The sequence below is a fragment of the Vidua macroura genome, chromosome 3 (assembly GCF_024509145.1).
Source record: "Vidua macroura isolate BioBank_ID:100142 chromosome 3, ASM2450914v1, whole genome shotgun sequence".
Taxonomy (NCBI): Eukaryota; Metazoa; Chordata; class Aves; order Passeriformes; family Viduidae; genus Vidua; species Vidua macroura.
Genome location: NC_071573.1, coordinates 38928993 through 38952184, shown reverse-complemented (window position 1 = coordinate 38952184; position 23192 = coordinate 38928993). Strand labels below are relative to the sequence as shown.

Here is a 23192-nt window from a genome sequence, read left to right as displayed (position 1 = left end):
CTACTCTGTAAGCTGTGTTCACTGAAAAAGCTCATTTTACTTCCCAAGAGTTAGAAAAGAAACAGAAAATGTTCACTTAGAAAGCTACAAGAGATTTTAAACAAACAAATCATACAACCCACCATAGGAAATTTCTAGATGTAGTACAAAAATACAGCATGAAAACAATGATTACACAGGAGGAGAACAGACATTTACACATCCTCCCGTGTCTCCTGATTCCCATTACAAAACCTTCAGCTGTGGAGTCCAGGCACTGGCACCACCATCACGGAGCACTGGTGTTACTGCTGTCCCTCTTCCGTATCCTCAGCCTCGGAGTGACTGGAAGGAGCTCCCTCCTCTCCCTGCTCCAGACAATCCTGCAGGTCTGGGATACTGTTGGCTCGCAGCACATCCAGGTAGAGCAGGTAGTCCTGGAGGCAGGCTGGCAGCGGCAATTCCCGGATCACGTGCTCTGAGCGCAGGCGCTCACTCCCCAGCAGGAACCGGATCTCCAGGCGGCACAGATGGGACAGGGAAGGAAGGAAGGCTGGAAAATGAAATCCTAAGTCAAACACAGAGCAGCTCTTACTACACCAATATATTTACTAATAAAAAAGGAAATAAAGAGAGAACTTAATCTCAATTTCCCCAAATAACTCCCATTCTTTTAAACTCCAGAAACATCCTCATTAGCTTCAAACATTCTAAAGGAAGTAATTTTTATTAAATGACATTATCACTTGGACAACTTAAAAATTATTACAGACCCTTTTAAAGAAGAATTTTCTTTGAAAAGAATCATTAACAAAGACACCTAAGTGCAGTTTTTCAGTCACGTAACACATGACCTGCTTTTCTGAAGGCTGAACTATGAAAAATTCCTGCACAACCAATTGAATCTTTTTGGCTGGTCACATTTTGATTATGTTTGATTTTTATGGTTTGTATTTAATTATTGTCCAATGCTTACAAAACAGGACAGATGCTTCACTGGAAATACAAATCAAATTAGAAAAATAAAACCTAACTAAGTCATACTGTCATCTTCTCCTAAATCTCCCCACCTGCAGCCTGGAAGCTGGACACACAGAGACATTATTTTCCTGCCTGTATTCCTTACCAAAATGGCTCTTGGAAGTCCAAGTGAACTTCTCTTTGTATTGGGAAAGGTGCTGCTCCACAATTGGAGGAAGTCTGCTCCAATTCATGAACTCCAGGACGAAATTAAGGACATCCTCACTCATGGAGAAAATCCTGCGTAACAAAAACTCCTCTAAAATACCTTTTAAAAGTATTTGTAGATTACAGAATAAAAGACCAGAAAGCGTCACATGTGATACAGAAGAACAGTGAGATTCATTAAGTCACTGAGTTGAAACTTGCAGTGTGTTTACTACAGCCTGCAGGAAATACAAATATTTCATAACTCTAAGTTTAATCCTGTAGTGCCCAAATAAATATAAAACATCACTAAGCTGTTGTTTATATGTGGAAAAACTTCAATAATAATAATAATAATAAAAAAATCTGACTGGAATTTTTGCCACATTGTGTTAAACAAAACAGTCTCAAACTGCATCCGTTTCCTCTCCTCCCACCCTTGGCCCAGCTTTACTTCCCATTTGTTTCCCAACCCTCCTGACCTATTTCTCCCATTGAAATTTCTTCTTACCATGGCTGTATTAAAGTATTGCACACACAATTTGCAGCTAAATTTGGGGGTTAAGTAGAGATGTTTGATATAAATTTGGGAAGTGATGCTTTATTGCTACCCTAGAGGAAGGCAATTTCCAGTCTGGCTTTCTTCCTAAATAAAACTGTTTCACTGCCTCCAGACATGACGTGTGAATGATTTATTTCAGACTTTCCACAACCCCTCCCGTTCCTGATGGTGGCAAGTGATTACCAAGGGCCATCCTGTAGCAGCTTTGCACATTAGCATGAGATGTTTAAGTAAATAAAGACAAGGCTCTCTGCTTTACCAGAACCTGCGCATGAAATTCACAGGGTTGAAGCCAGCCAGGAGCAGGCAGGGCAGCCATTCCTTGTATTCCTTCTGCACTGTGCTGCTATAGAGGATGAAGTCCGTTAATTCCTCCTCCGAGGGCAGGGAACAGCCGAACCCCAGGAAGCGCCGGAACAGAGCAAACTTCTTATGGCACAGGCAGTGTGCCAAGTTGATCCCACGCAAGGTGATGCCATATTTCAGAAGGACATCAATGAACTGATAATACCTGTGAGTGGGAGAAGGAACAGGGCTTGTCCCTGAAGGAACATGAGCTTTCCCTCAGAAAGCACCTACCACTTTTTACATCTGTCGGCAATAAAACATTTCAAAATGTTTTAATTAAAATCCTTTTATCAAAGGTAATAGGGTAAGGACTGAGACTATGACTGGTGCTGCCTTTCAGTGATTAGAGGGAACATTACTCCACAGAAGTGGCGACATGTGTTACCTGCCTCATTCACAGAGCAATCACCTGCTCTGCATCCCTTCCTAAATTATTTATTATAAAGCAACATCAGGACAGAAAGGGAAAAATGGTGTCCAAGGATTTTTAAAGGCAGCTTCCTAGGAGCAGGCCACAAACTAAATTCACTACTAACAAACCTCATTAATTTAAATGGCAGCCATAAATAAATAATAAATATGCCATAAATAAATTTCAATCCATGTACAAAGAAATAATCTGTTAAAATCTGAGAGGATTCAAAAGCCGTTTTTGAAGATGTTTTCCTTAGTGCAGCACATGAGTCACAGTCCAGGACTTCACATTAATATTCCCAAGGAAATGGGAATAATGAGGAGTGTCTGCAAAGGGGGAACACACTGGAATTCTGGAAATATATTAGATGATAGACAGCAGTTGAGGGAAGAAAGTGGGAAACCTTTAAGGTAAGTTAATTAAAGCAAATATGATTATGAATAATTTCAAAATAGAAGAGGTTTGCTTACTGCTTTTGGAAGATCATGCACATGGGGGACCTGCAGCCAAAGTCCAGGCACTCCTGAGCATCTGGGCTGAAGCCCTGTTTGAGCAGCATTTCCAGGCACTCCCCGTCCCCGCCATACAGCGCGGAATACACGGGGCTCACTTTGCCCTTGCCCTTGTCACAAATCCGGTCAGTGACTGGAATCAGCAGCTCCAGTATCCTGCAGATGTTTAAAACCACTGTTTTCTGATCTTATTGCAATGATTAGTCTTAAACACACAGCCATTTTTTCACAGGGTCATTGCAGCTTTGGAAGAAAATAGTGTTTTTTCACTCCTGAATTTGCAGCTTTATAATTCCATACACAGACCCTTGGCAAATGTTGTGCTTTGGGATGGATTTGGGCTAGAAAGAAGTATTTTAAACCAAACCAGGGACAGCTACTTCCTATTACCCAGAAACTTTTTTTACAGCAACAGAACACCACTGCACATTAAATCCCAACTCCAAGGAAGTTTGGAAGCAAACTGTAAATGTGAGTTGCAAATTAAATGAATTCTTAGTTCTGTGAAACAGAAAAATCATTCTGTTTACAGCTCACACTCCAGGCCACATCACATTAGTGACAAATACCAGTTCCTTTGCTGCTGGAACTTACTGGTGCTGCATAAGAGTTGCCAGTGATGTATCATCATTTATATATTTAAGTGCTGTCCGCACTTAAATGGAACCATGGAGTTCCTGAGAGATCCTTCTCCCCAATGGTCTACTCCCAAAACTTCCTTCCACTCTTGGCTCGCTGCTGTGGAACTGACTTGTATATCTGAAATTGGGCAAAGCTACAAATGCATCTCTGGAAAGATTAAAGAAACTGTTTTTGTGGCTTTGATTTTTCTGGCTGGTCCAGCCAATTCAATATTTGCATATAATTACTTCTACTACGTAATACAGAATTCTAATTAGCAGCTGTTCAAGTCATGTATAATGTATAACACACGGTTATTTGCGTTTTTAAATGGAAAAGTAAAATGGCCATGGAGTGAATTGATATCTGGTTCAGCACCATGGAAAACCCTCTAAATTCCTTAGGCTATTGATCAAACCCAGGTTAGACACTGAATTAAAAATCATATAATCATAGAATGATTTGGGTTGGAAAGGATCTTCAAGGTGATGCAGTTCTACCCCTTGCAATGGGCAGGGACACTTCCATTATCCCGGGTTGCTCCAAGCCCCATGCAACCTGGCCTGGAACATTTTCAGGGATGGCACAGCCACAGCTTCTTTGGGCAACCTATGCCAGGGCCTTACCACCCTCACAGGGAAGCATTTTTCCTTAATATTTCATCTAAACCTACTCCTTGTCAGTGTGGAAGAAACTACAAAGAGACATTTAAAACACAAAAATAATCAGAACTTCTAAACTACAGATCAGTTTGAAAACTCAGTTTTCCTCCCTTTTTAGGGTTGAACTTCCTCCTTTGGGGATTAGATTTGTGTGACCAGGATCTTCTGTCTGAATGCCTCTGCAACCACCTACTTTGCATGGCCCATCTCAGCTGCTGCATGAATGGGTAACTGCCAGTTATCCTCGTTGCAGTAGAGGTTTGGGTCTGCCCCTGCAGTCAGCAGCAGCTTCACACAATCCAGGTGTCCCTCCTGTGCAGCAATCAGCAGGGGAGTGGCCCTGTCCTTGGCTTGGCAGTTGACATCTGCACCTGACACAAAACAAAACCAAAGTCACATCCATCAGTCATTATCTTTCACAGGGTGGCTTCAAATTCAGCAAGTTTTCCTCAGCAATAAGGAAATAAAGCCTCTAACATTTGAAATGATGAAGTGCAAGAGCAGAGCTACAATTGCATTTAGTGGGAGTTGCTGGAAGCGTGGCCAGGGAAATGAAGGATCGTGGTTACCGTGGGACAGAAGCAGCCGCAGACTCTCCAGCTGGCCATATTGAGCAGCCACAAACAGAGGGGTAATTCCAAAGTCATCACGACAGTCCTTGCTGGCCCCTTTCTCCAGGAGCATTTGCATTATCTCAATGGAACCCTGAAATAAATGTTTTTATTCTCAACCAGCAGGAAAACAAGGAAATTACGCAACCCGTTTTTCCCCACGTGCTCCAGATAGAAACAATAAAACCCACAATATATTCAAGATTCTGAAGATGCACTTAAAAATTAATGGTAAAAGAAATCAGGCAAGTTCAAATGGATCACTTTTGCTCATTTACGTGATAAAGTCATTTGTATGTGCTAGAACCATTACGCCAACATATTTTTAAGTACGAGCTTATGACTGCTAGAGTAGGTTAGGAAAAATTACCTGAAAAAAATGCAATCATTATTAAATAAATAATTATCCCCAGAATACAATAGTTACACCAAAATTACATGATGTGCTCACAGGTTACCTGAAAGGAAGCTTGGTGCAAAGAATTCCATCCAGACCAAGAATGAGAACCTTCAATATTTGCTCCGTGTTGGAGCAGGAACTTGACAACCTCTGCATGTTTATTTTCGACAGCTTCCATAGAACAGTAATAAAAAAAAATCATATTGAAGAATTTCAAAAAGAAATAATTTAAGTCTTTGGATTCAAGAGCTCAAAAGGTCTCACTGCCAACTTCCTGAAAAAATAATCACAATTCCTTTAAATTTGCCCATTATATATTTGCTTGCCTTTTATATTTAGATCCCCAAAACAGTGTTGGAGAATGGAAATGATGCCAAAATTCCCCCAAACTTGGAAAAGACTTGGTACCAAAGGTAACATGGCATGCATGATGTCTGGGTAGAGAGGCAAGTAAACCAATAAACATATTTAATCATATTTAGATCCTCAGGATTCACCGTAACAAAAGTTTTAAGCATTCAATTAAGTCAAACATAAGTCATAGAAAAAATGCTAAAACAATGGACCTTAACTGTCAAACTAGGAATGTCAAAAAAAAGTCTTTTTACATGAGTTAGAGAGGAATAATAAAAATCAAAAAGGCTTTGAAACAGCCTCACACAGATGTAATCCTGAACCTCCTAAAGTTTTTCTGTGTTTGATGCAGAAAACCAGTTTGCTTTTATAATTTTGTTTTAAAACACTGTCTGAAGTAGATTTACCCATAAACAAAAGATTATTTCCAGACTCACTCCATCTCTCAGTCTAAAGCCTGGTATTTAGGGCTACAAAAAGATGCAACATGGCAGGCAAGTAAGAAACTCTGGTGAGTTTAAATTCGGAGAAACTTGAGTTTCAACTGGTGAGGTCAAACTCAGGGATTTGAGGAAAGCTCGTGTCACCTAGGAAGAGCGGAGTGGTGGCAGATTCGGTGGTGACATTGTCGAGGTCAGCCCCAGCTTCCAGAAGAATCCGGAGACATTCCACAGAGCCATGACGGGCCGAGAGGTGCAGAGCACACATCCCTTCAAACGTCCTTGAGTGGATGTAGTCTTCAGCTGGAGCTGCAGAGGAGCATAATGAGGGGCAAAAAAGGGATATTTGGCAGTGAATTGAAAAATATAATCATTTGAAGAAAGTAACAGAGTTGAGATATGTGGCCTATGGTACACCCACGGATATGCTTTATCACCCCAAGTATCACCCATGAATTGCAATGTGTCAACTTCTACTTACCGCAGTTGGGAAACCACACAGAAAATCCCTAAACAAGAATAGGATAAATCTATGTAACTTGTATTTTCTGTGACAGAGTAATTTAGCAGAAAACCACACTATTTCCCATTAGGTTTTCCTTACCTGTATCAATGAGCAGTTTCAGGCACTCACTGGAATTGTGCGCTGCTGCCTCGTGGATGGGCAACCACCTCCTGTTATCCGGGACATCGATGCTGTATCCCCGATTAATCAATTCCCTCAGTATCTCAACATTTCCTTCTCTGGCCGCAAGGCCCACAGCTGAGCACCGGTCAGAATAGGCTTCTGTGAAATCCATCCCTGGCGTGGAACTCTGCAGGAGGAAGAAAGGAGTAGAAGAGGAAAAAAAAAAGAGAAATATGTGTTAGTACAATATAGGTATGAGAGGGGTTTTGTTTGTTTTGCAGAGGATTTGGTTTGGTTTGTAGGGAGACGGTGGCTTGGGGGGCTTAGGGGGAGGTACTTGTTTTGGTGGGTTGTGGAAGGTCGTTTATGAGTTTTGAGGGGAGATGGTTGTCAGGTTTGAGGTAAGGTGGTTGTGTTTGGAAGGTGTTTGGGGATTTAAGGGGAGGTTGAGTTGGAGGAGAGATGGTTGTTTATGGGGTTAAGGGGTGGTTCTTTGTGGGGTTTGAGGGCAGAGGTGGTTGGGGGTTTTGGTGCGAGGTGATTGTGCAAGGTGATTGAGGGGATGTGGTTGTTCGTACGACTGGGGGGCGAGGCAGGTGCTTGGGGGAGGTTGTGGGTTTGGGATGTGGTCGCTGGTGGGTTTTGGGGGAGACAGTCGTTTGTGGGGTTGAAGGATGCTGTCCGGGCCGATGAACGGCTCCCTGTGAGCCGTCACAGCGCCGGTCCCTGCGAGGCTCCCGGCCGGAACGGGGCCGCCCCGCCGGCGCTCGGGGCCGCAGCCGCCGCCTTCGCCCAGAGCCGCCCCGCGGCTCTGCGCAGGCCCCGCCGGGCCGGGCCGCCATGTGGGTGTTCGGCTACGGCTCCCTCATCTGGAAGGTGGATTTCCCCTACCAGGAGAAGCTGGTGGGGCGCGTCCGCGGCTACAGCCGGCGCTTCTGGCAGGGCAGCACCGACCACCGCGGGGTGCCGGGCAAGGTGAGCCGGGGCCGGGGGGAGCGCGGCCGCCGCGTCGGGCCCGGGCTCAGGCCCTGCCCCGCGGCCGGAGCTGCCCGCAAGGGCTGCAAAGAAACCCATGAACAACACAACGCGCTTTAAAGAGGGCTCAGAAATGCCCACATTTGGCATTTAGGGCGTTAAATACTCTCGGTGAGGGGCGGGTGTCAGGCTGTGCACAGGGAATAGGAAAAGCCAGAATTACTAATCCAAGTAAACCCGGGCTGTGTTTTAATTTATTTTACTCTCAGGTGAAAATACATGGATTAGGAAATACTTGAAGTTCTAAAATTCTTCACGGTTTGGAAAAGGAGAAAATAAAAACAGCGAGAAAAAGAAACTAAAATTTCAAGTGAGCCTTCCCAGTGTCATGTGTTTTTAAGCCACGGGGGTGAGGATAAGGTATATAACCTGCACCCAGGTAACTCCACTGTAAACCTGAAGCGGCTTTGAGAGAGAAAAAACATCAGAATTATTTTAAAGAACACATCTTGCTTCGTGGAAGGTTCCATCCAGATGTAAATAACATTTGCTAGAACCTCAAACACCATAAAAAAACTTGCACAGAGCTCAAAGAACACATCTTGAGCCACCACTGACACACATAAAAGAACAGCAATGAGGAAAGAACAAGTTCTTACAAATATACAGCAAATTACTTGTTAGCTATATTTTAAAAATATTTTCAGAGGATTATTCCCAGTAGTACAAACAGTAATTAATTCCTCTGATCAGTAAGTATTTAGTAATTTGCTTCTTAATGTTTGTTTTGGATAGTTCCAGGCAAGACAAGGACTCTGCAAGCAATTAACTAAGTATCTTGCCCTTCCTTAGGAAAACAGATCCTTCTTCCATCACACAACCCACCTGAACATAAACTTCTCCTCAGTACTGCCCTTCATATTAAATTGGATTTAAATTAAATTTAACGAATTTAGGCTACAGTTACAGACATTCCTAGCAAGAACGTTGATTTCCATCCACCACAGAATGTCTCTTTAACCCATCATTCACAAAAATCTTTGTGACCCGTTGCAAGTGCACAAGTCAGAGAACTATCAATGATTATGGAAAAACCATTCCAAAAGGAACACCAAAGTTATCTTTGATGTATCATGGGAACAGACTCATTTAGTATTCATGTAGCTTTACTGCCTTATTTTATCAGTCAGATCAGGAATAAATTGCTCATGCTGGGAGAGAACTAATTTAATGCCAAAAGCAGCAATTTTAAACTGCAGATGTAGTTCAACATAGAGTTTTATGTTTTAAAGTTTTATACAACAAACTTCAACTGTTTTATTTCCAGTATTTACAAACTGGCTTCTTACTTTTTCCTACAATAATTAACTTACTGGGAAAAACAAGCCATTTGGAAGGTATAAGGTATCCTCTCTCCATCCAGTGAGGCTCCAAGGGCTCCTTGAGAATAGTTTTACATTAATGAAACTCTTAATTATCACTGTTATTGTATTGTTAATTGTCACTGTTTACATTGCAGTAGAATTGAGTCTGGACAGCACAAGTAAAGCAAGGACATTCAAACCCCCCCAATTTCTGACTGCCTTTAATTTTTGTGTCACAGGCACTGTCCACCCAGAATTTAAATGTTTATTTTATCTAATACACATCAAAAGCTACTCTCCAAAAATACTTACACTGGATCTGGACATTACTGGAATTGTGCTGGATTAGTTCTCTGACGGTTTCATTCCTGTTCCTTGTTTTTCTCTCGGTTTGGTTTGGTTTTGCTCATGATTTAGGGCAAGACCCTCTGACTGAATGATGATTTTGTCTTTTAAATTTTAGCCTGGAAGAGTTGTGACCCTGGTTGAAGATGCTGAGGTACAGTACTGTTGTACAGAATGTCCTGTTGCATTTCCACTCATTAATTTTTGCTTTTTTACGAGCAGATAACTGTCTTATCTTTAGGGAAAAGTTCTCTCAGTGCTTCCCAGAGTTACACCAATGGCTCTTGATTGTTTCAGATAATCAATATAAACTGGAAGTAGTTTGGGTCTGTTATTGCCACAGGGATATTTTAAAGTATATTCTGGAATAGTCACTTTGGCTATCCAGTTGTGAGATGTAGAATTTGATAGAAAGATATATCAAACATACATGATTTGATATCAACATTGAATGATAAATGTAATTGCTTTAATTTCAGCTTCACAAGGTTTGACCAGATTGTGAAAGGATCTCAGTACACCACACCCGTTCAGGTGTGTAACAGGTGTAGGTGACCCTCAGGTCCTTGCCAAACTGTTGCTAAACAGAAGGGACCTGATCAAAATTCCTTCAAATTCAGCATCATTTAAATTTGTCATTTTCAGACATAAATTTTATGAGGACAGGGAGAAACACTGTGTCCTTTTTGCCAGCTCCTTAGTGGCCTGTACCAAGGCTATTCACTACTCCAAATATTAACAAAACAAGAAATTGCTCTGTTAGGAAAACGTCAGCATTAGCAGAAAGAGGACGATCAATCTGTGTGATCAGTGTTTTCACTGATAATTGCCTGAATAAAGCAGCCCTTTTACTTTGGGACTCTTACGAAGAGTGCAAAAAGCAGCAGAACGGCAGAAAATCAGTTCACTGAAAGTTTTGCCTAAATGCAATGATTTCTGAGCATCTTTTTGACCAACTCTCCTTGGCCAGGGGTGCGTGTGGGGCGTTGCCTACAGATTACCAGCTGGGAAGGAAGGAGAAGTGAAGGCCTACCTGGATTTCCGGGAGAAGGGCGGCTACAGAACCACCACGGTCATCTTCTACCCGAAGGACACGTCGGTGCAGCCCTTCGATGTGCTGCTGTACATCGGCACCTGCGACAACCCCAACTACCTGGGCCCCGCACCACTCGAGGACATCGCGCGCCAGATCCTGGGCGCCGCTGGGCCTAGTGGCAGGAATACGGAATACCTGTTTGAGCTGGCCAGCTCCATCAGGAACCTCATGCCAGAGGATGTGGATGAGCACCTCTTCTCCTTAGAGACACTGGTCAAGGAGCTCTTGAACAAGCACCAAAATCTCAACTGTCTATAAAGTAACCTCTTAACAGCCTGGTTCTGTCTTCAGAGGAGGGGTTTTGTCAGCCATGGGTGTGTGGCAGGGAGGAATGCTCCTCTGTATTGTGCTATCCTAATTAATAATGCATATCTGAATTAATGCTGCATTCAGAATAGGAGTTGGTTACTTAAAACAAAATTGCCAAAATCATTCTTTCAGGAGTCCAGAGAAAGGCGAGCAACAAAAGTGTTCTACGTTTGAATTTGGTATCTCAGCTTTTCATCCAAAGACTACACCTCAAGACAACCACCTAAACTTCTCTTTATGTTTTATTATTATTTCAGGTTTAAAATAAATCTTTAGAATATTTTTGAGGTCAAAATCAGCATGCAGAGACAAGTTCCCTAGATTTAAGTAATAGTTTGTTCTGATCCCGGACCGCAGTGCAGGAGTTTTAAGTGGTTGGCCTAAATTGTGTAGTAGAACATTTGTATCAACATTCAACTCCTCTGAAATAAAGTGACACCACTGAATTAGTCATCTCACCCTTTATATGTTAATTTATCCTTAAATGCAGAGGATAAATCATTTTATTGTAAAGGAAGTCATTCCTTCTCTTGGCTGCTGATGTCAAGCCCTGAAAACCAAAGCTCTGGGCACTCTGATTCAAACAAGCCATAACCTATCAGTGCCTCATTTTAATTTTAATCCTAATATAAAGACTAACCCCAAAGTATTTAAGAGCATGACTTGAAGTCGCAACACAGCAAGAAGAGAAACTCATCTTTGTTTGTTACTTCAGGTGCTGTTGTGGACCCCATCTCTTTGAAAATCCCAGCTGCAAGGATAGATTTTAGTTTCAAGGATTCACCAACAGAAGGTTATTAAGGAAGGAACCCTCTCTCCAGTAACCTTAGGGGTGTGTATGGACATCCTGAAGGGTTGGGAGGCCCCCAGTTTAGGCCAGTAGGCTTCCTGATGCAAACCATCCCAACATGGACTTGTCTTGCTCCTCAAAACTCTTTTATGTTTATTAACTTTTAACCAAGTATATTTTTATATTTTAATATAAAAGGTCCTGTTTCAAACACCATGCAACATCCTGTTTTCCCATCCAGGGAATGTGTTGCAGCCTGGAAGCCTGGATTATGCATCAGTAATTGCAAAAAAAGTGTGTTTTTTCCCTAAAAAGGTTGACCCTTTCTGTTCTTTACATCTTCCTGGTTTATATTTGTAAAGGTAAAAGTGTGCAATGGCACTCTCTTTCTTGAAAAATCTTTTTAGATTTAAAAATTCTTTCCTCAAAGACTTATCCTTGTTCCTTAAAACAGGGCAGGGGATGCTTGTGCTGAGTAAGGATCCAGAACCATCAGGGCTGATGCTCCCTTTAAAATGCTAATTATTTAAGTACTGGGATTCTGTGTAGCTCCACACTCTCTGTCTCCGTCTCCAAGGCTTTCTTGCATTCTTGCATTTGCTTCCCAAATGCATAAACCATTGCAATAATACACGTTCCTGTGTACAACTTCAGTGCAATCAAAATGCATTACAATGACTAATGGGGTTGGAAATTTCCAGAAATGTTGTTTAAAGTGTGTCTGTTTGAGGGTGGGACATCAAGGTATGTGTTCATTGCGCCATGCTGTAAAATTGCTGCTGAGAATGACAAACAACATACGGGGGTACTATAAACTGTGAGACATTAGGAATTAATTAAAGCATGAAAAATATAAATAAATACATTTGTTATTGCTGTGTGGGATTAAAGCCACTGCTCTGCCCCCAACTTTGGTCCCAAACAAAAGCTTCCCAGATCTGTTATCTCAAAAATTTTAGGCCACTTAGGCTTCATTTTTTTTCTGACTGGTTAACTCAATCTCTGTTGATGCAAATACAGATTTTAGATCTGCAGGCTTCACTACACAACTACACACACAAAGCCACTGCTAAACCTGTTCTCAAACAGTGTTTAGGGAAACACAGGTACATCCATGACTATTAGCAGAAGATAACGCAGAGAGGAGGGAGAGGAAAATCCAGACTTAAGGGTTGGAGTCCATCATCTCCAAGGTATTTTCCAACCAGAATAACTCCAAGGCTTGTAGCATGGCAAATTAATTTCCTGCCTTTCCTTAAATTATCTGCTCCATGTTTCCCGTGGATCAGATGGGACTGACCTAACCTGCTCTGATGTGAAGACTGCTGGCCCCCTTGGATTCTCATGTGTATAGATAAACACACACAGGTGTATAGAGAGGAGCCCCTGAAGTGCTCTTTTACGCTCATAACCTCATACCTGTTGGTTATGTTTAACCCTTAGTGCTCACACTGATGACCAAAGTTAATTACTCGCATCCCGTTCCCCCCTCCTCTTACTCGCCCCTATTTTACGCCTCCCTCACTCCCCACTGCACCCCCTCCCGCACTCATTCCCTCATTCACACTCCTCACTCCCACTTCTCCCTCACACTCATTTCCTCACTTACACTCCTCATTCAAATTCCTCACTCCCCCACACTTACTTACTTACTCACTCACTCACTCACTCACTCACTCATTTACTTCCATCACTCCCTCCCTCCCCCACCCTGGTCCTTAGTTCACTCCGTGCCCGCCCGGCCCCTCACCTGCGGCGGCAAGCGCTGCCCCGGATGCCGCTGCCCGCGGCGGGCGCTGCCCCGGTTGTTGATCGCGGCTGCCGGAAGCCGACGTGGCGGCGGCGCAGCGCGGCCTCGGCGGAGCCGCCGGCCGGCATGAGGGGCTGCGGGCTGCGGCCGCCGAGCCCAGCCACGGCCCCCCGGAGGGGCTGCGGGCTGCGGCCGCCCTGCCCGGCCCCGGCGCTGCTCTGCGGGCTCCTGGCGACCGTGGCCGCGGTGGCCGAGAGCAGCCGAGCGCTCCCGCAGCTCAGCGACGACATCCCTTTCAGGGTGAACTGGGCCGGCACCGAGCTAAGTCTGGTCGGTACTGCCTGGTCAGCCTAGAGGGCCCGCACGGCCGCTCCGCCCGGAGAGGGGCTCTGAGCCGCCTCGCCGCACAGGAGGGCTTGGGTGGGGCTGGTCCACCGCCGGAGGGAGCCCGACAGCTGGAAGAGAATTCCGGAGGAATCTGTGCCGAAAGCGGCATGGAGAGAGCTGGGGGTGAAAGGGGGTGGCTGGGGCTGGGGACTGTAATGAAGGTGTGAAATGGGTGAGCAGGAGTGAGGGGAGCATGGAGGGGATCGGGGATATGGCTGGAAGTAGGAGGTCCAAAGCGAAGGCAGCAGCAAGCAATTCCCAACCAGCTAAGCCACCAACCCCCAATCTTGTGGTACAGTTAAATCCCAGGAAATACTCTGGAGCACCACTCAGGAATTCAGGGGTATTTCTAATGAGTAGCATTAAAAAGCCCCTGCCTGGCTGATCCATGGTTGTTTTCTCAGCCGACCACTGGTGTCTTGTACAAGGAGGACAATTATATCATCATGACCACTGTGGATAAAGAGAAGTACAAGTGTCTCCTGCCACTGATAGCCAGTGGCAATGAGGTGAGTTCAGGCGAGTTATTCTGTAAATATAAACTGTAGCTGAGTCTTTACATTAGCAGTTTTAATGTAATGAAATATCCTTTTGTTGCAGGAAGAAGAAAAGGACTATAAAGGTCCTACTCCAGGGGAACTGCTGGAGCCTCTCTTTAAGCAAAGCAGCTGTTCCTATAGAGTATGTTACTTCTGTCTTGTTCATTAAATGCCAATTTAAAGGTTACAGGCCAGTCCATGTCAAGGTTTTAGGGTAGTAAAGGAGATACTAATACAGTCTGAAACAAGGTCTTTACAACTTTATGCCTTAATATTGCTGACAAAATTCTGTGTGATTAAAGTTGTCAGAATTCAGATAAATGGGTTGCTATGGTAGCAGTTAAAAATCTAGATTTTTTTTTAAATTTGCTTTCTTCCTTTGTTTTATTTGTGCGAAAGTCAAGAAAGTCTTCTCTGGTGTGTTTGTTTGGGCAACACTGAGACCACTCACTGTGCTCATGTTTTTGAGGATGCTCCAGCATTTTGCTGCAAAAGCCAATATTTGGGTGGTTTTGTAGTGTGTAAATACATCTGAAGATAATTTTTTAAATGTATTTTATTTCTAAGATTGAATCTTACTGGACTTACGAGGTCTGCCATGGGAAACACATCCGTCAGTACCATGAGGAGAAGGAAACGGGGCAGGTAGGCTGCTCACAAGCCCTTTCCCCACTGGCACGTTCCTGCTGAACTCCTCCAGCAGGCTTGAATTATTGTAATAATTTAGCGATGACTGTTTTCTTCATGCAGAAAAACTGCATCTCTATTGTACAGGACATATTTTATAGCATTATCAGAAAGTACTGTGTCAGATCTTACTGGTTGACAATGTACTTACACTTAATTCATTGCTCGGTACATGGTATTTTGCATGTCTATTAAACTTCTATATTTTTAGTTAGTTTACATGCTTTTTTACTGATTCTCATGAGACAGATCTCTTGTTATTACAGATTCCACTTGTTCTTCACGCTAGAAATAGATTGTTGTGTTAATGAACTCTCATTCCCAAAATTGTTTCATATGGGAACTTGCAAGCTATCTGCACTTAGAAGTGACAGACTAGCTTTGGCGCTTCAGCAGAGCAAGTCCTGATTTCATAAGGCCTTTCTTTTATAACTTTTTTTATCTATTTGCAACATTGAATTCCCTGAAAAAACTTGGAAAGCGGTAACTGATGTTTGTTTTGATTGTAGAAAATAAACATCCAAGAATACTACCTGGGGAATATGATAATGAAGAACCCGTTGTCAGAACCAGGTGTGTTTTAGATTATTTCATTCTGCTGATAATGATTTTTTTGGGTTTTAATTATTCCTGTCTGTCCAGTTTGAGAGCCTTTTATTAGGGAACCTGGCACAGATCCTCAGAAATATTCATGTGTCTATAGAGTGGGACTTGGGTGGAAATAAGGCTGCTGAGCCTCAAACTAAAGGAGCAGTTTAGCATAACTGATTTTTTGAGTATTTTTTGCCTGCAAATTAGTTCAAAAAAGTCTTCAAAATCCACAGACTAGGTGTTCATTCAGGGTTGATGGAAAGAACAGAAACAGAATAGAAAAACATCACTTAGGCCGGAGTGTTTGTTTCATTCTAGGCTAGTGTGTGAAAGGCAGACACCATTGTTTTCCTAGAAGTGATTAACTGGAATGCTGCAGTTTTTTGGGGGGGATTTACTGCTGTTCATCACACTTCTGGATCTCTGGCTGCAGTGCTGAGTTAGGGATTTTAGTCCTGGAAAGAACCAGGGCTTCAGAACTTGCCTTGTTTGGCCTTTCTGGATGAATGGGTGCAGTGCCTGTGCAGAGGTGCCTCATTCTGCTGCTGCACAGAGCACAGAATGTTTGATTCGAGTCACCCATTTTGTGGGGCTGAAATGTCAAAGTGTGATGGGACCTCAGGTCACCATAACCAAGGCTGTCAGGCTGTTGTCCCTCTGCCCTTCCTGCTTAGGTGGCAGATTGTGTCCTGTGTCCTTTCCCTGCTTCCTATCTGGCAGCTCCTGCTCCTTCCAAAGCACCTGCCTGTTTCCTGTCCAATTCCCACCCTTCCCAAACAGCTGCAGTGACGTGTTCTCCAATCCTGCCTTGGTGTCAGGGCTGGATTTGGCCTATTCTACCAACTCCAGGTGGTTCTGTGATGAACTGACATGTATTTTGCTCTGTTTGCTGTGGGCCTCAGATCACTGGTTATTTCCTTTCTTTCCTCTTTTGCACCTGCAAGTGGCTCTTGGCAGTGTATAAATCACCAGCAAATACACAAACCAGAAAAGCTTCTCTGTGAAATTCCTTTTTTTTTTTTTCAAGTGCACAAACTTACCTCGTTCTTAATTATTCCCTAGATCAAGAAGAGAAGGAAAATTCCAAAGATGGTGCAAAAGAGGCAAGTGAAAAACATCTATTTTAACTTCTGCCATCAACAGTGGAGGCAATTTATATATGGTCATAGAATCCCAGAATGGTTTGTGTTGGAGGGGACCTCAAAGATATCCAGTGCCACCTGCCATGGGCAAGGACACCTTCCATTATCCCAGGTTGCTCCAAGCCTCATCCAGCCTGGCCTTGGACACTTCCAGGGATGGGGCAGCCACACCTTATCTGGGCAACCTGTACCAGGGCCTCCCCACCTTCACAGGGAGGAATTTCTTCGTAATATCCAATCTAATGATAAGATGATGTAATTGGTCCCCTCCCAAAATGAATATCAAGAAATGGAACTGTTTCTGAGATGCACTTCTCTTGCTTTTAATTATCAGTCCTAGCTCAGAAAATTTATTTAGTCTTGCTACTCAAATTACTTACTTACTCTTATCAAAGTCTTACAGCACAAAATCCCTAAGAGATGGAGCTGACTTGCTGACCCATCCCATAATACTCTGTGCTTCCCTTTCCCCTTAGAGGACTTCCCCACTTGTTTAGGCCCCAAAACTCAACTCTTGAGTTGCTGATTCTATAGCAGAACAATGGCAGTACCTGAAGCATGTTGGAGTTTGGAATTAGTGAGAACAGGTTTGACCTTGCTGCCAGTTCCCCTTAATTTTCATGCTGAAATGAAGTTTTTGTATCTGTGGCCTTTGGAATAGCCCAGGGTGGTGGTTGTGTAGTGTTCTCAGGAGTACCCAGCCTGAGGAGCATTTTGAAAGTCATGTGGGGCAGAACATGGCCTGTTCTGGTGGCAGTGGCAGCTGTGCCCTCTTGGAAAGGCAAGAAAACAAAGTGTTTTGCAGTGCAGCTTTTTTTCCTTCAGCTTCAGAGGAAATTAAGTTTTTTATTGCCTTTTTCTTGGGCACTATTTATGATGCACTTGCCATGTCAGGATTTCCTGGAATCTCTTATCAGGAAAGGGCATGTTGGTTCTTTAATCTCGTGAATGTCTTCACTCATGGTGGAGCGGTTTCTGGGAGGAGTCAGTGGCCTGGGACAGAGTGACGTGGCTTGAAAGCCAAAGCAGGTGAGGGGCAGAAAGGTCCTGGATCCCTGGAGTGTCCTGACACCAGAAAACACCTCTGTCTTTTAGCACAGACCCATGTCTGTTCAGCACTGAAAACCTTCAGCAGCTCAAGCAACATGGGTAAAAAAGAGTCAGTTTGTGGGTTTGGGCACTTTGGGAAGCCAGGAGCTCCAGCTGCTTCCAGGATAGAGACTTTACTACTTTAGGGAATTAATATCATAAAGAGGGAGCTGGATGAAACACGAAGGAACAAACCCAAAGGGAGCAGACTGGAAGGTGTGACAAAATGGGATTTACATTGTAGATACCATTAACTTTTTTAGCCACAGCCATGGGTGATGTGGGATTCTCTGGTTAAGATGCAGCCTGGGCTGGGAATGCTGAGAGGTGTAGTGCAGGTGCCAGGGTGACTTTGAAGGGTTTTTTTGGATTCTTCAGGGCCTTGTGCTGCAGGTGACGAGCCTGGCAGACCCAGTCTGGGTGAACACCAGGACACATCTGGAACATCAGTGAACATCTGGATGTTGCAGAAACACTGAGTAGCCACACAGGGTCTGATTTTAACCTGGTAATGCTGGCTCTGCACACAGGAATAACATTTTTTGTTTCAGAGGAGTCTCGGGAACTCTCCTGTGGTTATGACCTGTTCCTTTCCCTCACCTAGATCCCCACAAAAAACATCGAAGGGCAGATGACACCCTACTACCCCGTGGAGCTGGGCAATGGCACTCCCTGCAGCCTGAGGCAGAACCTGCCCAGGTCCAGCACAGTGATGTACATCTGCCACCCCGAGGCCAAGCACGAGATCCTCTCCGTAGCAGAAGTCACCACTTGTGAGTACGAGGTGGTGATCCTGACCCCACTGCTGTGCAACCATCCCAAATACAGGTACAGTGGCCAGAGCACTTCTGAATCCTCTTAGTTTGCGATTTCTTGAGGGATCATCTTCATGGTATTTGAAGACTGCAGATACCATGTGTGTACACTTTAAAAGTCTATAATACCAAAAAGTATCTCCTCCATCCATAACCTTAACCTTGACTTTAGCTCCTCCCAATATGAGGAGCTCTCCAGAAGCCATTTCCATATGGAGAATTCACAATTTCAGTGTTATTTTCCAAAAATTAAGTGTAGGCTTCTTATTTCCTCCCCTTCCCTGAACTCTACCAGGTATCTGAGGGACCCCCTGAGTCTTTTGACCTTCCAAGGGGCGTAAAGGGAGCTGCAAAGGAAATGTGCTATACAGACAAGGGGGGATAATGGACAGGATTCCCGGATTTACACAGATGTTGGAACAAGTGAGGATTTAATCAGGGATCTGAAACGGCCACAAGGTCAGAAGGCAAAATCCTGCATTTTGTAAACACTTGGCAGTTGGAGTTACTAAGTGCTAAGAACATTTTTAATGTTTGGAATCCACTGTAAGTTTTCTCATCTGGATGGGTTTGGTCATACTCTGTTATCTGTGGCACTGTTATCTGTTTAATGCGTGAGTCTTTTAAGCCTCTGTAGCAGTAGAAAAAAAGCATAGAAAGTGCACAGGGAAATTGTTCTGTTGCTTGATAAGGATAAAATCTGGAGCTGCTGCCTCCTTCCAAAGGGTTCCTGGCCACCAGGAGGAAACACTGAAAATAAACACACAGGATCATAATTTCCCCCCCGCCCCCCACGTAACATCACCTTGGTAAAAAAGGAAAGATGGAGGTGGCAGCCTGGGAATGCTGCCCAGTGATATCACAGGGATCACAACCCAAATTCCATGTTCAGTGCCCTTTTTTCCTGTTGTGTGTTCCCAAAACAGCCCTGAGCAGTGCCTCAGCTCTGGGGCTTTCTCTGTACACCTGGCATCTCATCCAGGGATGCACCTGCACCACCCGAGCAGCAGCAGATCCAGAAGCTCAGAGCACTGAACTGATTACTGTACTTGAAGGTGTAACAGTGACATGTTCTTACCTTGCTGGGCAGGTTCAAGGCTTCCCCTGTGAATGACATCTTCTGCCAGTCCCTGCCAGGATCCCCACTTAAACCCCACAACCTGGAACAGCTGGAGAAACAGCAGGAAATGCTGAAGATGCCTTTTAGGAGGGTTAAGGAGGTAGGATTTGTTTCATTTACTTCCCATCTTTAAGACATTTTTTAAGATGATGTCAGTCTTTCACTGGTCTTTAAGCTTGTTGAAACCATCTGTAACTCACCCTATTTGGAAGAAAAACAAAGCAAGTGTGGGCTACTGATTCAAATTTTTGTAGCCTTTGTAGCCTACAGTTCACAAATGTGTGAAGATTTTGACTGGAATTTTCTTTGAGCTAAAATTGCCCAAAACAGCCAACCTGATTCAGTGTTCAGTAACTTCATGTAACTTGTAAGATTTTGTAGGGGACTTAATTGTATCCTTTAATTGCAGGAAGAAATGCCTTCAACGAAGGAAGAGAAATTCTCTTCCATCCACAAGCCTGTGGCTGTTGGGAGCCACCAGCTGTTAACAGTGGGGACAACCCACATCTCCAAACTGACCGATGAGCAGCTCATCAAGGAATTCCTCAGTGGGTCGTACTGCTTCCATGGGGTGAGCAGCAAAGCCACGTGGAATAAAGCTGTGTGGAGTACATCCTAATTTATGTACTTGTTTAGTTTTTATCTTTAACTTTTCTGTTGAAATTCAGTTTATTTGAGCAGTGAAATGAAAGTAGGTAACAGAATTAGCCATGAAGGGTTTTCATTAACTAACAGATACAGAGTTTTACAGCTGAAACAGCTGGTTTAAGGTCTGGGGGGGGAAAGGATGTGTTTGTTTTGGGGTATTCTATTTGTTTTAGGGGTTCTGTTTGGTTCTTTCTAACACTGAAGTTGTTCTTCTCCCCAGGGCGTTGGCTGGTGGAAATACGAATTCTGCTACGGCAAATACATCCACCAGTACCACGAGGTGTGTTCAAAGAGTTCTGTTAGTTCCTTTAAGTTCCTGTTAATAAAATATAATCCTCTGGACAGGGTGTAGTGATCAGCTTTTCCTGCTTTTTAGGATAAGGAAAGTGGCAAGACCTCCGTGGTGGTGGGTACGTGGAGCAAGGAGGAGCATATCGAGTGGTCGAGGAAGAACGCGGCCAGGACCTTCTACCTGCGTGAAGATGGCACCCAGACAGTCAGGTACCAACCAGGCTCTGCCCTGCTGTCACAGCTGGGACACAGGGCCCAGCCCTGTGAAATTTGGGCTATAAACAGATAAAATAAACTGCCAAGAGCAGCATGTTCAGATTTACCCCCCCAATCAACACCACAAATAAGGAATTTATCACTTCAGTTGTGGCACAGAGAAAAATCTTTCAACACTGAACAACTCTTTCCCTCTGCAGTGACTGCAATACAGCCTATTGCTATATAATAGTATAGTAGCTATATAGAACAGTAGTATAATATATAGTATAATAATATATAGTATAGTGTCATAGTATACCTGTTGCTATTTGTTAGTATATTAAATACTTGACCAATGATGAGGTGCTGGATTGCAGCACTGAACTTCGGCTGCTTAAAAATTGTGTTTGATACTTCCAAACTCTTCCATTCTGATCTTTTGTGGCAGGATGGTGTCTCATTTCTATGGAAATGGAGATGTTTGTGACTTGACAGACAAGCCAAGGCAGGTGACTGTGAAATTGAAGTAAGTGGACTTTTACAAAGTGATGTTTTGTGTCTCTTTCCTGGGAACAGCTGCTGCTGTTGTCACAAAGCTCAGAAGGCAGTATCTGTTAACTTAATAAAATGCTGCAGGCAGCAGTAGAATATGTGTTACTGTGTGCTTATTGCCCCCAATTTCTCCTCTATTTTCAGATGTAAAGAATCTGACTCCCCTCATGCTGTGACCATTTACATGTTGGAGCCTCATTCTTGCCAATACATCCTTGGGGTATGTACAGACACACCCAGAGGTCAGGGCTGGTAGTAGAGCACAGGTCTATGTTTAACGTGGCCCTTGTCTCCCAGTGACTGTTCCCAAGATTCCTGCAGGGCTGAGTTCATGGTTTGGTCTCTCTGATCCAGGTGGAGTCTCCAGTCATCTGTAAAATCCTGGACACAGCAGATGAATATGGGCTCCTCTCGGTGCCCAGCTGAGGACAGCAAAGCCCTCAGGGCCAGATCCTGGTATTCCCCTGGGAACAGTGTCTGTGAGCTGACAAAGGCCTCACCAGCACAGCTCTCCAAGCTGAGGGACTCGTGAACCACTTTGTGTATAACTATGTGTATATAAGAGCTTATTGATAAACTTTTAATGATTAAAACCTTGTCTTGCACATCCTGCCTGGCTTGTGTGTGGCACATTCCCCCCCTCACTGATGTCATTGTTAAGGTGTAAACTCAACTCAGAAAAGGCACAAAAACAACTGAAACTTCAAGGGAGGAATTTAGCTGCCAACAGAAGAAGGTGAAACCAACACTTCCTGCTCAGGAGCCACAACACGACTCATGGTTTTCCTGCTTTCTCCCAACACCAATGTTGCCTCACTCTAACTGCTGGGAATTGTATTCTCTTGTCACTGTACCTCATCCCTCTTCAGCTGCTGTTTCTGGGCTGCTTCCCCGGACATTCAGTTTATTTATTTATATTTAACACTATAGATTCATCTTCATACAATTATTATGCTGAACATCCTTCCTGCCACCAGGTCCAGTTCCCTGTAGTGTGTCTACCTCGCAAAGAACATTCGGGAAGTTTTAATCTGCTGGCACTAAACATTCCTATAAGTAAATTGGGAGGGATCAGATAAGTTGAAATACTGCTGACAGGAGGATCTGAAGTAGATTTACATTATATTTTTGAGAAAGTTTGTAATGGCCAACACCCAGTAGAGCCTTGAAGGTTTGGGGCTGTAGCAACAGTGTCCAGTCGGTGTGTGTTGGTCACTTCCATGTGCCCACCACACTTCCTCCTTTCTGCAGCCCTTGTGCCAGGCATAGGAATTTCTGACGGCTACGGGGCAGGAACCTGCCAGCCACGTGGCAGATGAGTAGGCAAATAATGCCCAAAATACTCCCCTGAGCTGCTGAACTGTTGCAACAGAGCCTGTTTTAGTGTCTCACCAAGCAGAAAAACCAAACTGCAGCAGCAGCATGATTTGGCATTTAAATTGACTCTCATTGCTCTTGCTCATAGCCTGATTTCTGAGGCTCAGCAAGGTGGCAGAGGGAGCTGGAAAGGGGGAAGAGTCTTTTACATAGATTATTTCCCCATGGAACAGTCTTGTACCCAGATTCCTCCATTCCCAGCCTTCCTGCCTGCCAGAGGCATCGGCAGCCAACACAGAGCAGGAAAAGATGAAAGCATTTCACCTTCTGCTGCCTGCGCAAGTGGCTGGCTGGATCCCCTCATTATGGCTCCGAGCTGCACAATTCCTCAGGATGGTTTTATTTTGGATCAAGGCTGCCCTTGTGAAAGGCTGGAGCAACCAAGCTCTGGGCAGCCTCAGCATCCCTCAGGCTGTGCCAGGGAAGGG

The 23192-nt window shown here is 43.9% G+C and overlaps 3 protein-coding genes across 7 annotated transcripts; 2 read left to right on the top strand and 1 right to left on the bottom strand.

Moving 5' to 3' along the window:
• Window positions 1-8: 8 nt before the first annotated feature.
• Window positions 9-13390, bottom strand: ASB3 (ankyrin repeat and SOCS box containing 3). 5 transcript variants are annotated; one of them, XM_053973821.1, is made up of 10 exons: window positions 13329-13390; window positions 6676-6886; window positions 6219-6380; window positions 5336-5448; window positions 4836-4971; window positions 4460-4637; window positions 2942-3139; window positions 1968-2219; window positions 1106-1239; window positions 9-532 (listed from the first exon to the last, which is right to left on the bottom strand). In XM_053973821.1, the coding sequence occupies exons 2-10, from the start codon at window positions 6869-6871 to the stop codon at window positions 285-287; spliced, it is 1617 nt and encodes a 538-aa protein (XP_053829796.1). In that variant the 5' UTR covers window positions 6872-6886; window positions 13329-13390; the 3' UTR covers window positions 9-284. The 5 variants fall into 5 exon arrangements, with proteins under 5 accessions (XP_053829796.1, XP_053829800.1, XP_053829798.1 ...); XM_053973825.1 differs by lacking the exon at window positions 13329-13390 and adding an exon at window positions 10417-10500; XM_053973823.1 differs by lacking the exon at window positions 13329-13390 and adding an exon at window positions 10417-10500 and having other exon boundaries at window positions 1974-2219.
• Window positions 7271-12439, top strand: CHAC2 (ChaC glutathione specific gamma-glutamylcyclotransferase 2). Its single transcript, XM_053973827.1, has 3 exons — window positions 7271-7674; window positions 9502-9537; window positions 10354-12439. The coding sequence occupies exons 1-3, from the start codon at window positions 7540-7542 to the stop codon at window positions 10735-10737; spliced, it is 555 nt and encodes a 184-aa protein (XP_053829802.1). The 5' UTR covers window positions 7271-7539; the 3' UTR covers window positions 10738-12439.
• ERLEC1 (endoplasmic reticulum lectin 1) lies at window positions 13353-21992 on the top strand. The gene is made up of 14 exons (XM_053973826.1): window positions 13353-13658; window positions 14120-14224; window positions 14316-14396; window positions 14822-14899; window positions 15451-15514; window positions 16595-16635; window positions 18368-18591; window positions 19669-19798; window positions 20108-20269; window positions 20567-20626; window positions 20723-20847; window positions 21284-21361; window positions 21532-21607; window positions 21742-21992. Exons 1-14 carry the CDS (start codon window positions 13353-13355, stop codon window positions 21811-21813), a joined length of 1602 nt encoding a protein of 533 aa, XP_053829801.1. The 3' UTR covers window positions 21814-21992.
• The last annotated feature ends 1200 nt before the right edge of the window (window positions 21993-23192 follow it).

What these genes read in the sequence shown, in the direction of transcription:
- ASB3 (XM_053973821.1), bottom strand. Translation starts at nt 6,871, where the DNA reads ATGGATTTCACAGAAGCCTATTCTGACCGGTGCTCAGCTGTGGGCCTT. An exon ending in TGCACCAAGCTTCCTTTCAG is followed by an intron (nt 4,972 to 5,335) that starts GTAACCTGTGAG and finishes CATTTATTTCAG; the next exon opens with GGTTCCATTGAGATAATGCA. An exon ending in GCGGCTGCTTCTGTCCCACG is followed by an intron (nt 4,638 to 4,835) that starts GTAACCACGATC and finishes GTTTTGTGTCAG; the next exon opens with GTGCAGATGTCAACTGCCAA.
- CHAC2 (XM_053973827.1), top strand. Translation starts at nt 7,540, where the DNA reads ATGTGGGTGTTCGGCTACGGCTCCCTCATCTGGAAGGTGGATTTCCCC. An exon ending in ACCGCGGGGTGCCGGGCAAG is followed by an intron (nt 7,675 to 9,501) that starts GTGAGCCGGGGC and finishes TTTAAATTTTAG; the next exon opens with CCTGGAAGAGTTGTGACCCT. An exon ending in CCCTGGTTGAAGATGCTGAG is followed by an intron (nt 9,538 to 10,353) that starts GTACAGTACTGT and finishes CTCCTTGGCCAG; the next exon opens with GGGTGCGTGTGGGGCGTTGC.
- ERLEC1 (XM_053973826.1), top strand. Translation starts at nt 13,353, where the DNA reads ATGCCGCTGCCCGCGGCGGGCGCTGCCCCGGTTGTTGATCGCGGCTGC. An exon ending in CCGGCACCGAGCTAAGTCTG is followed by an intron (nt 13,659 to 14,119) that starts GTCGGTACTGCC and finishes TTGTTTTCTCAG; the next exon opens with CCGACCACTGGTGTCTTGTA. An exon ending in CAGGTGACTGTGAAATTGAA is followed by an intron (nt 21,362 to 21,531) that starts GTAAGTGGACTT and finishes CTCTATTTTCAG; the next exon opens with ATGTAAAGAATCTGACTCCC.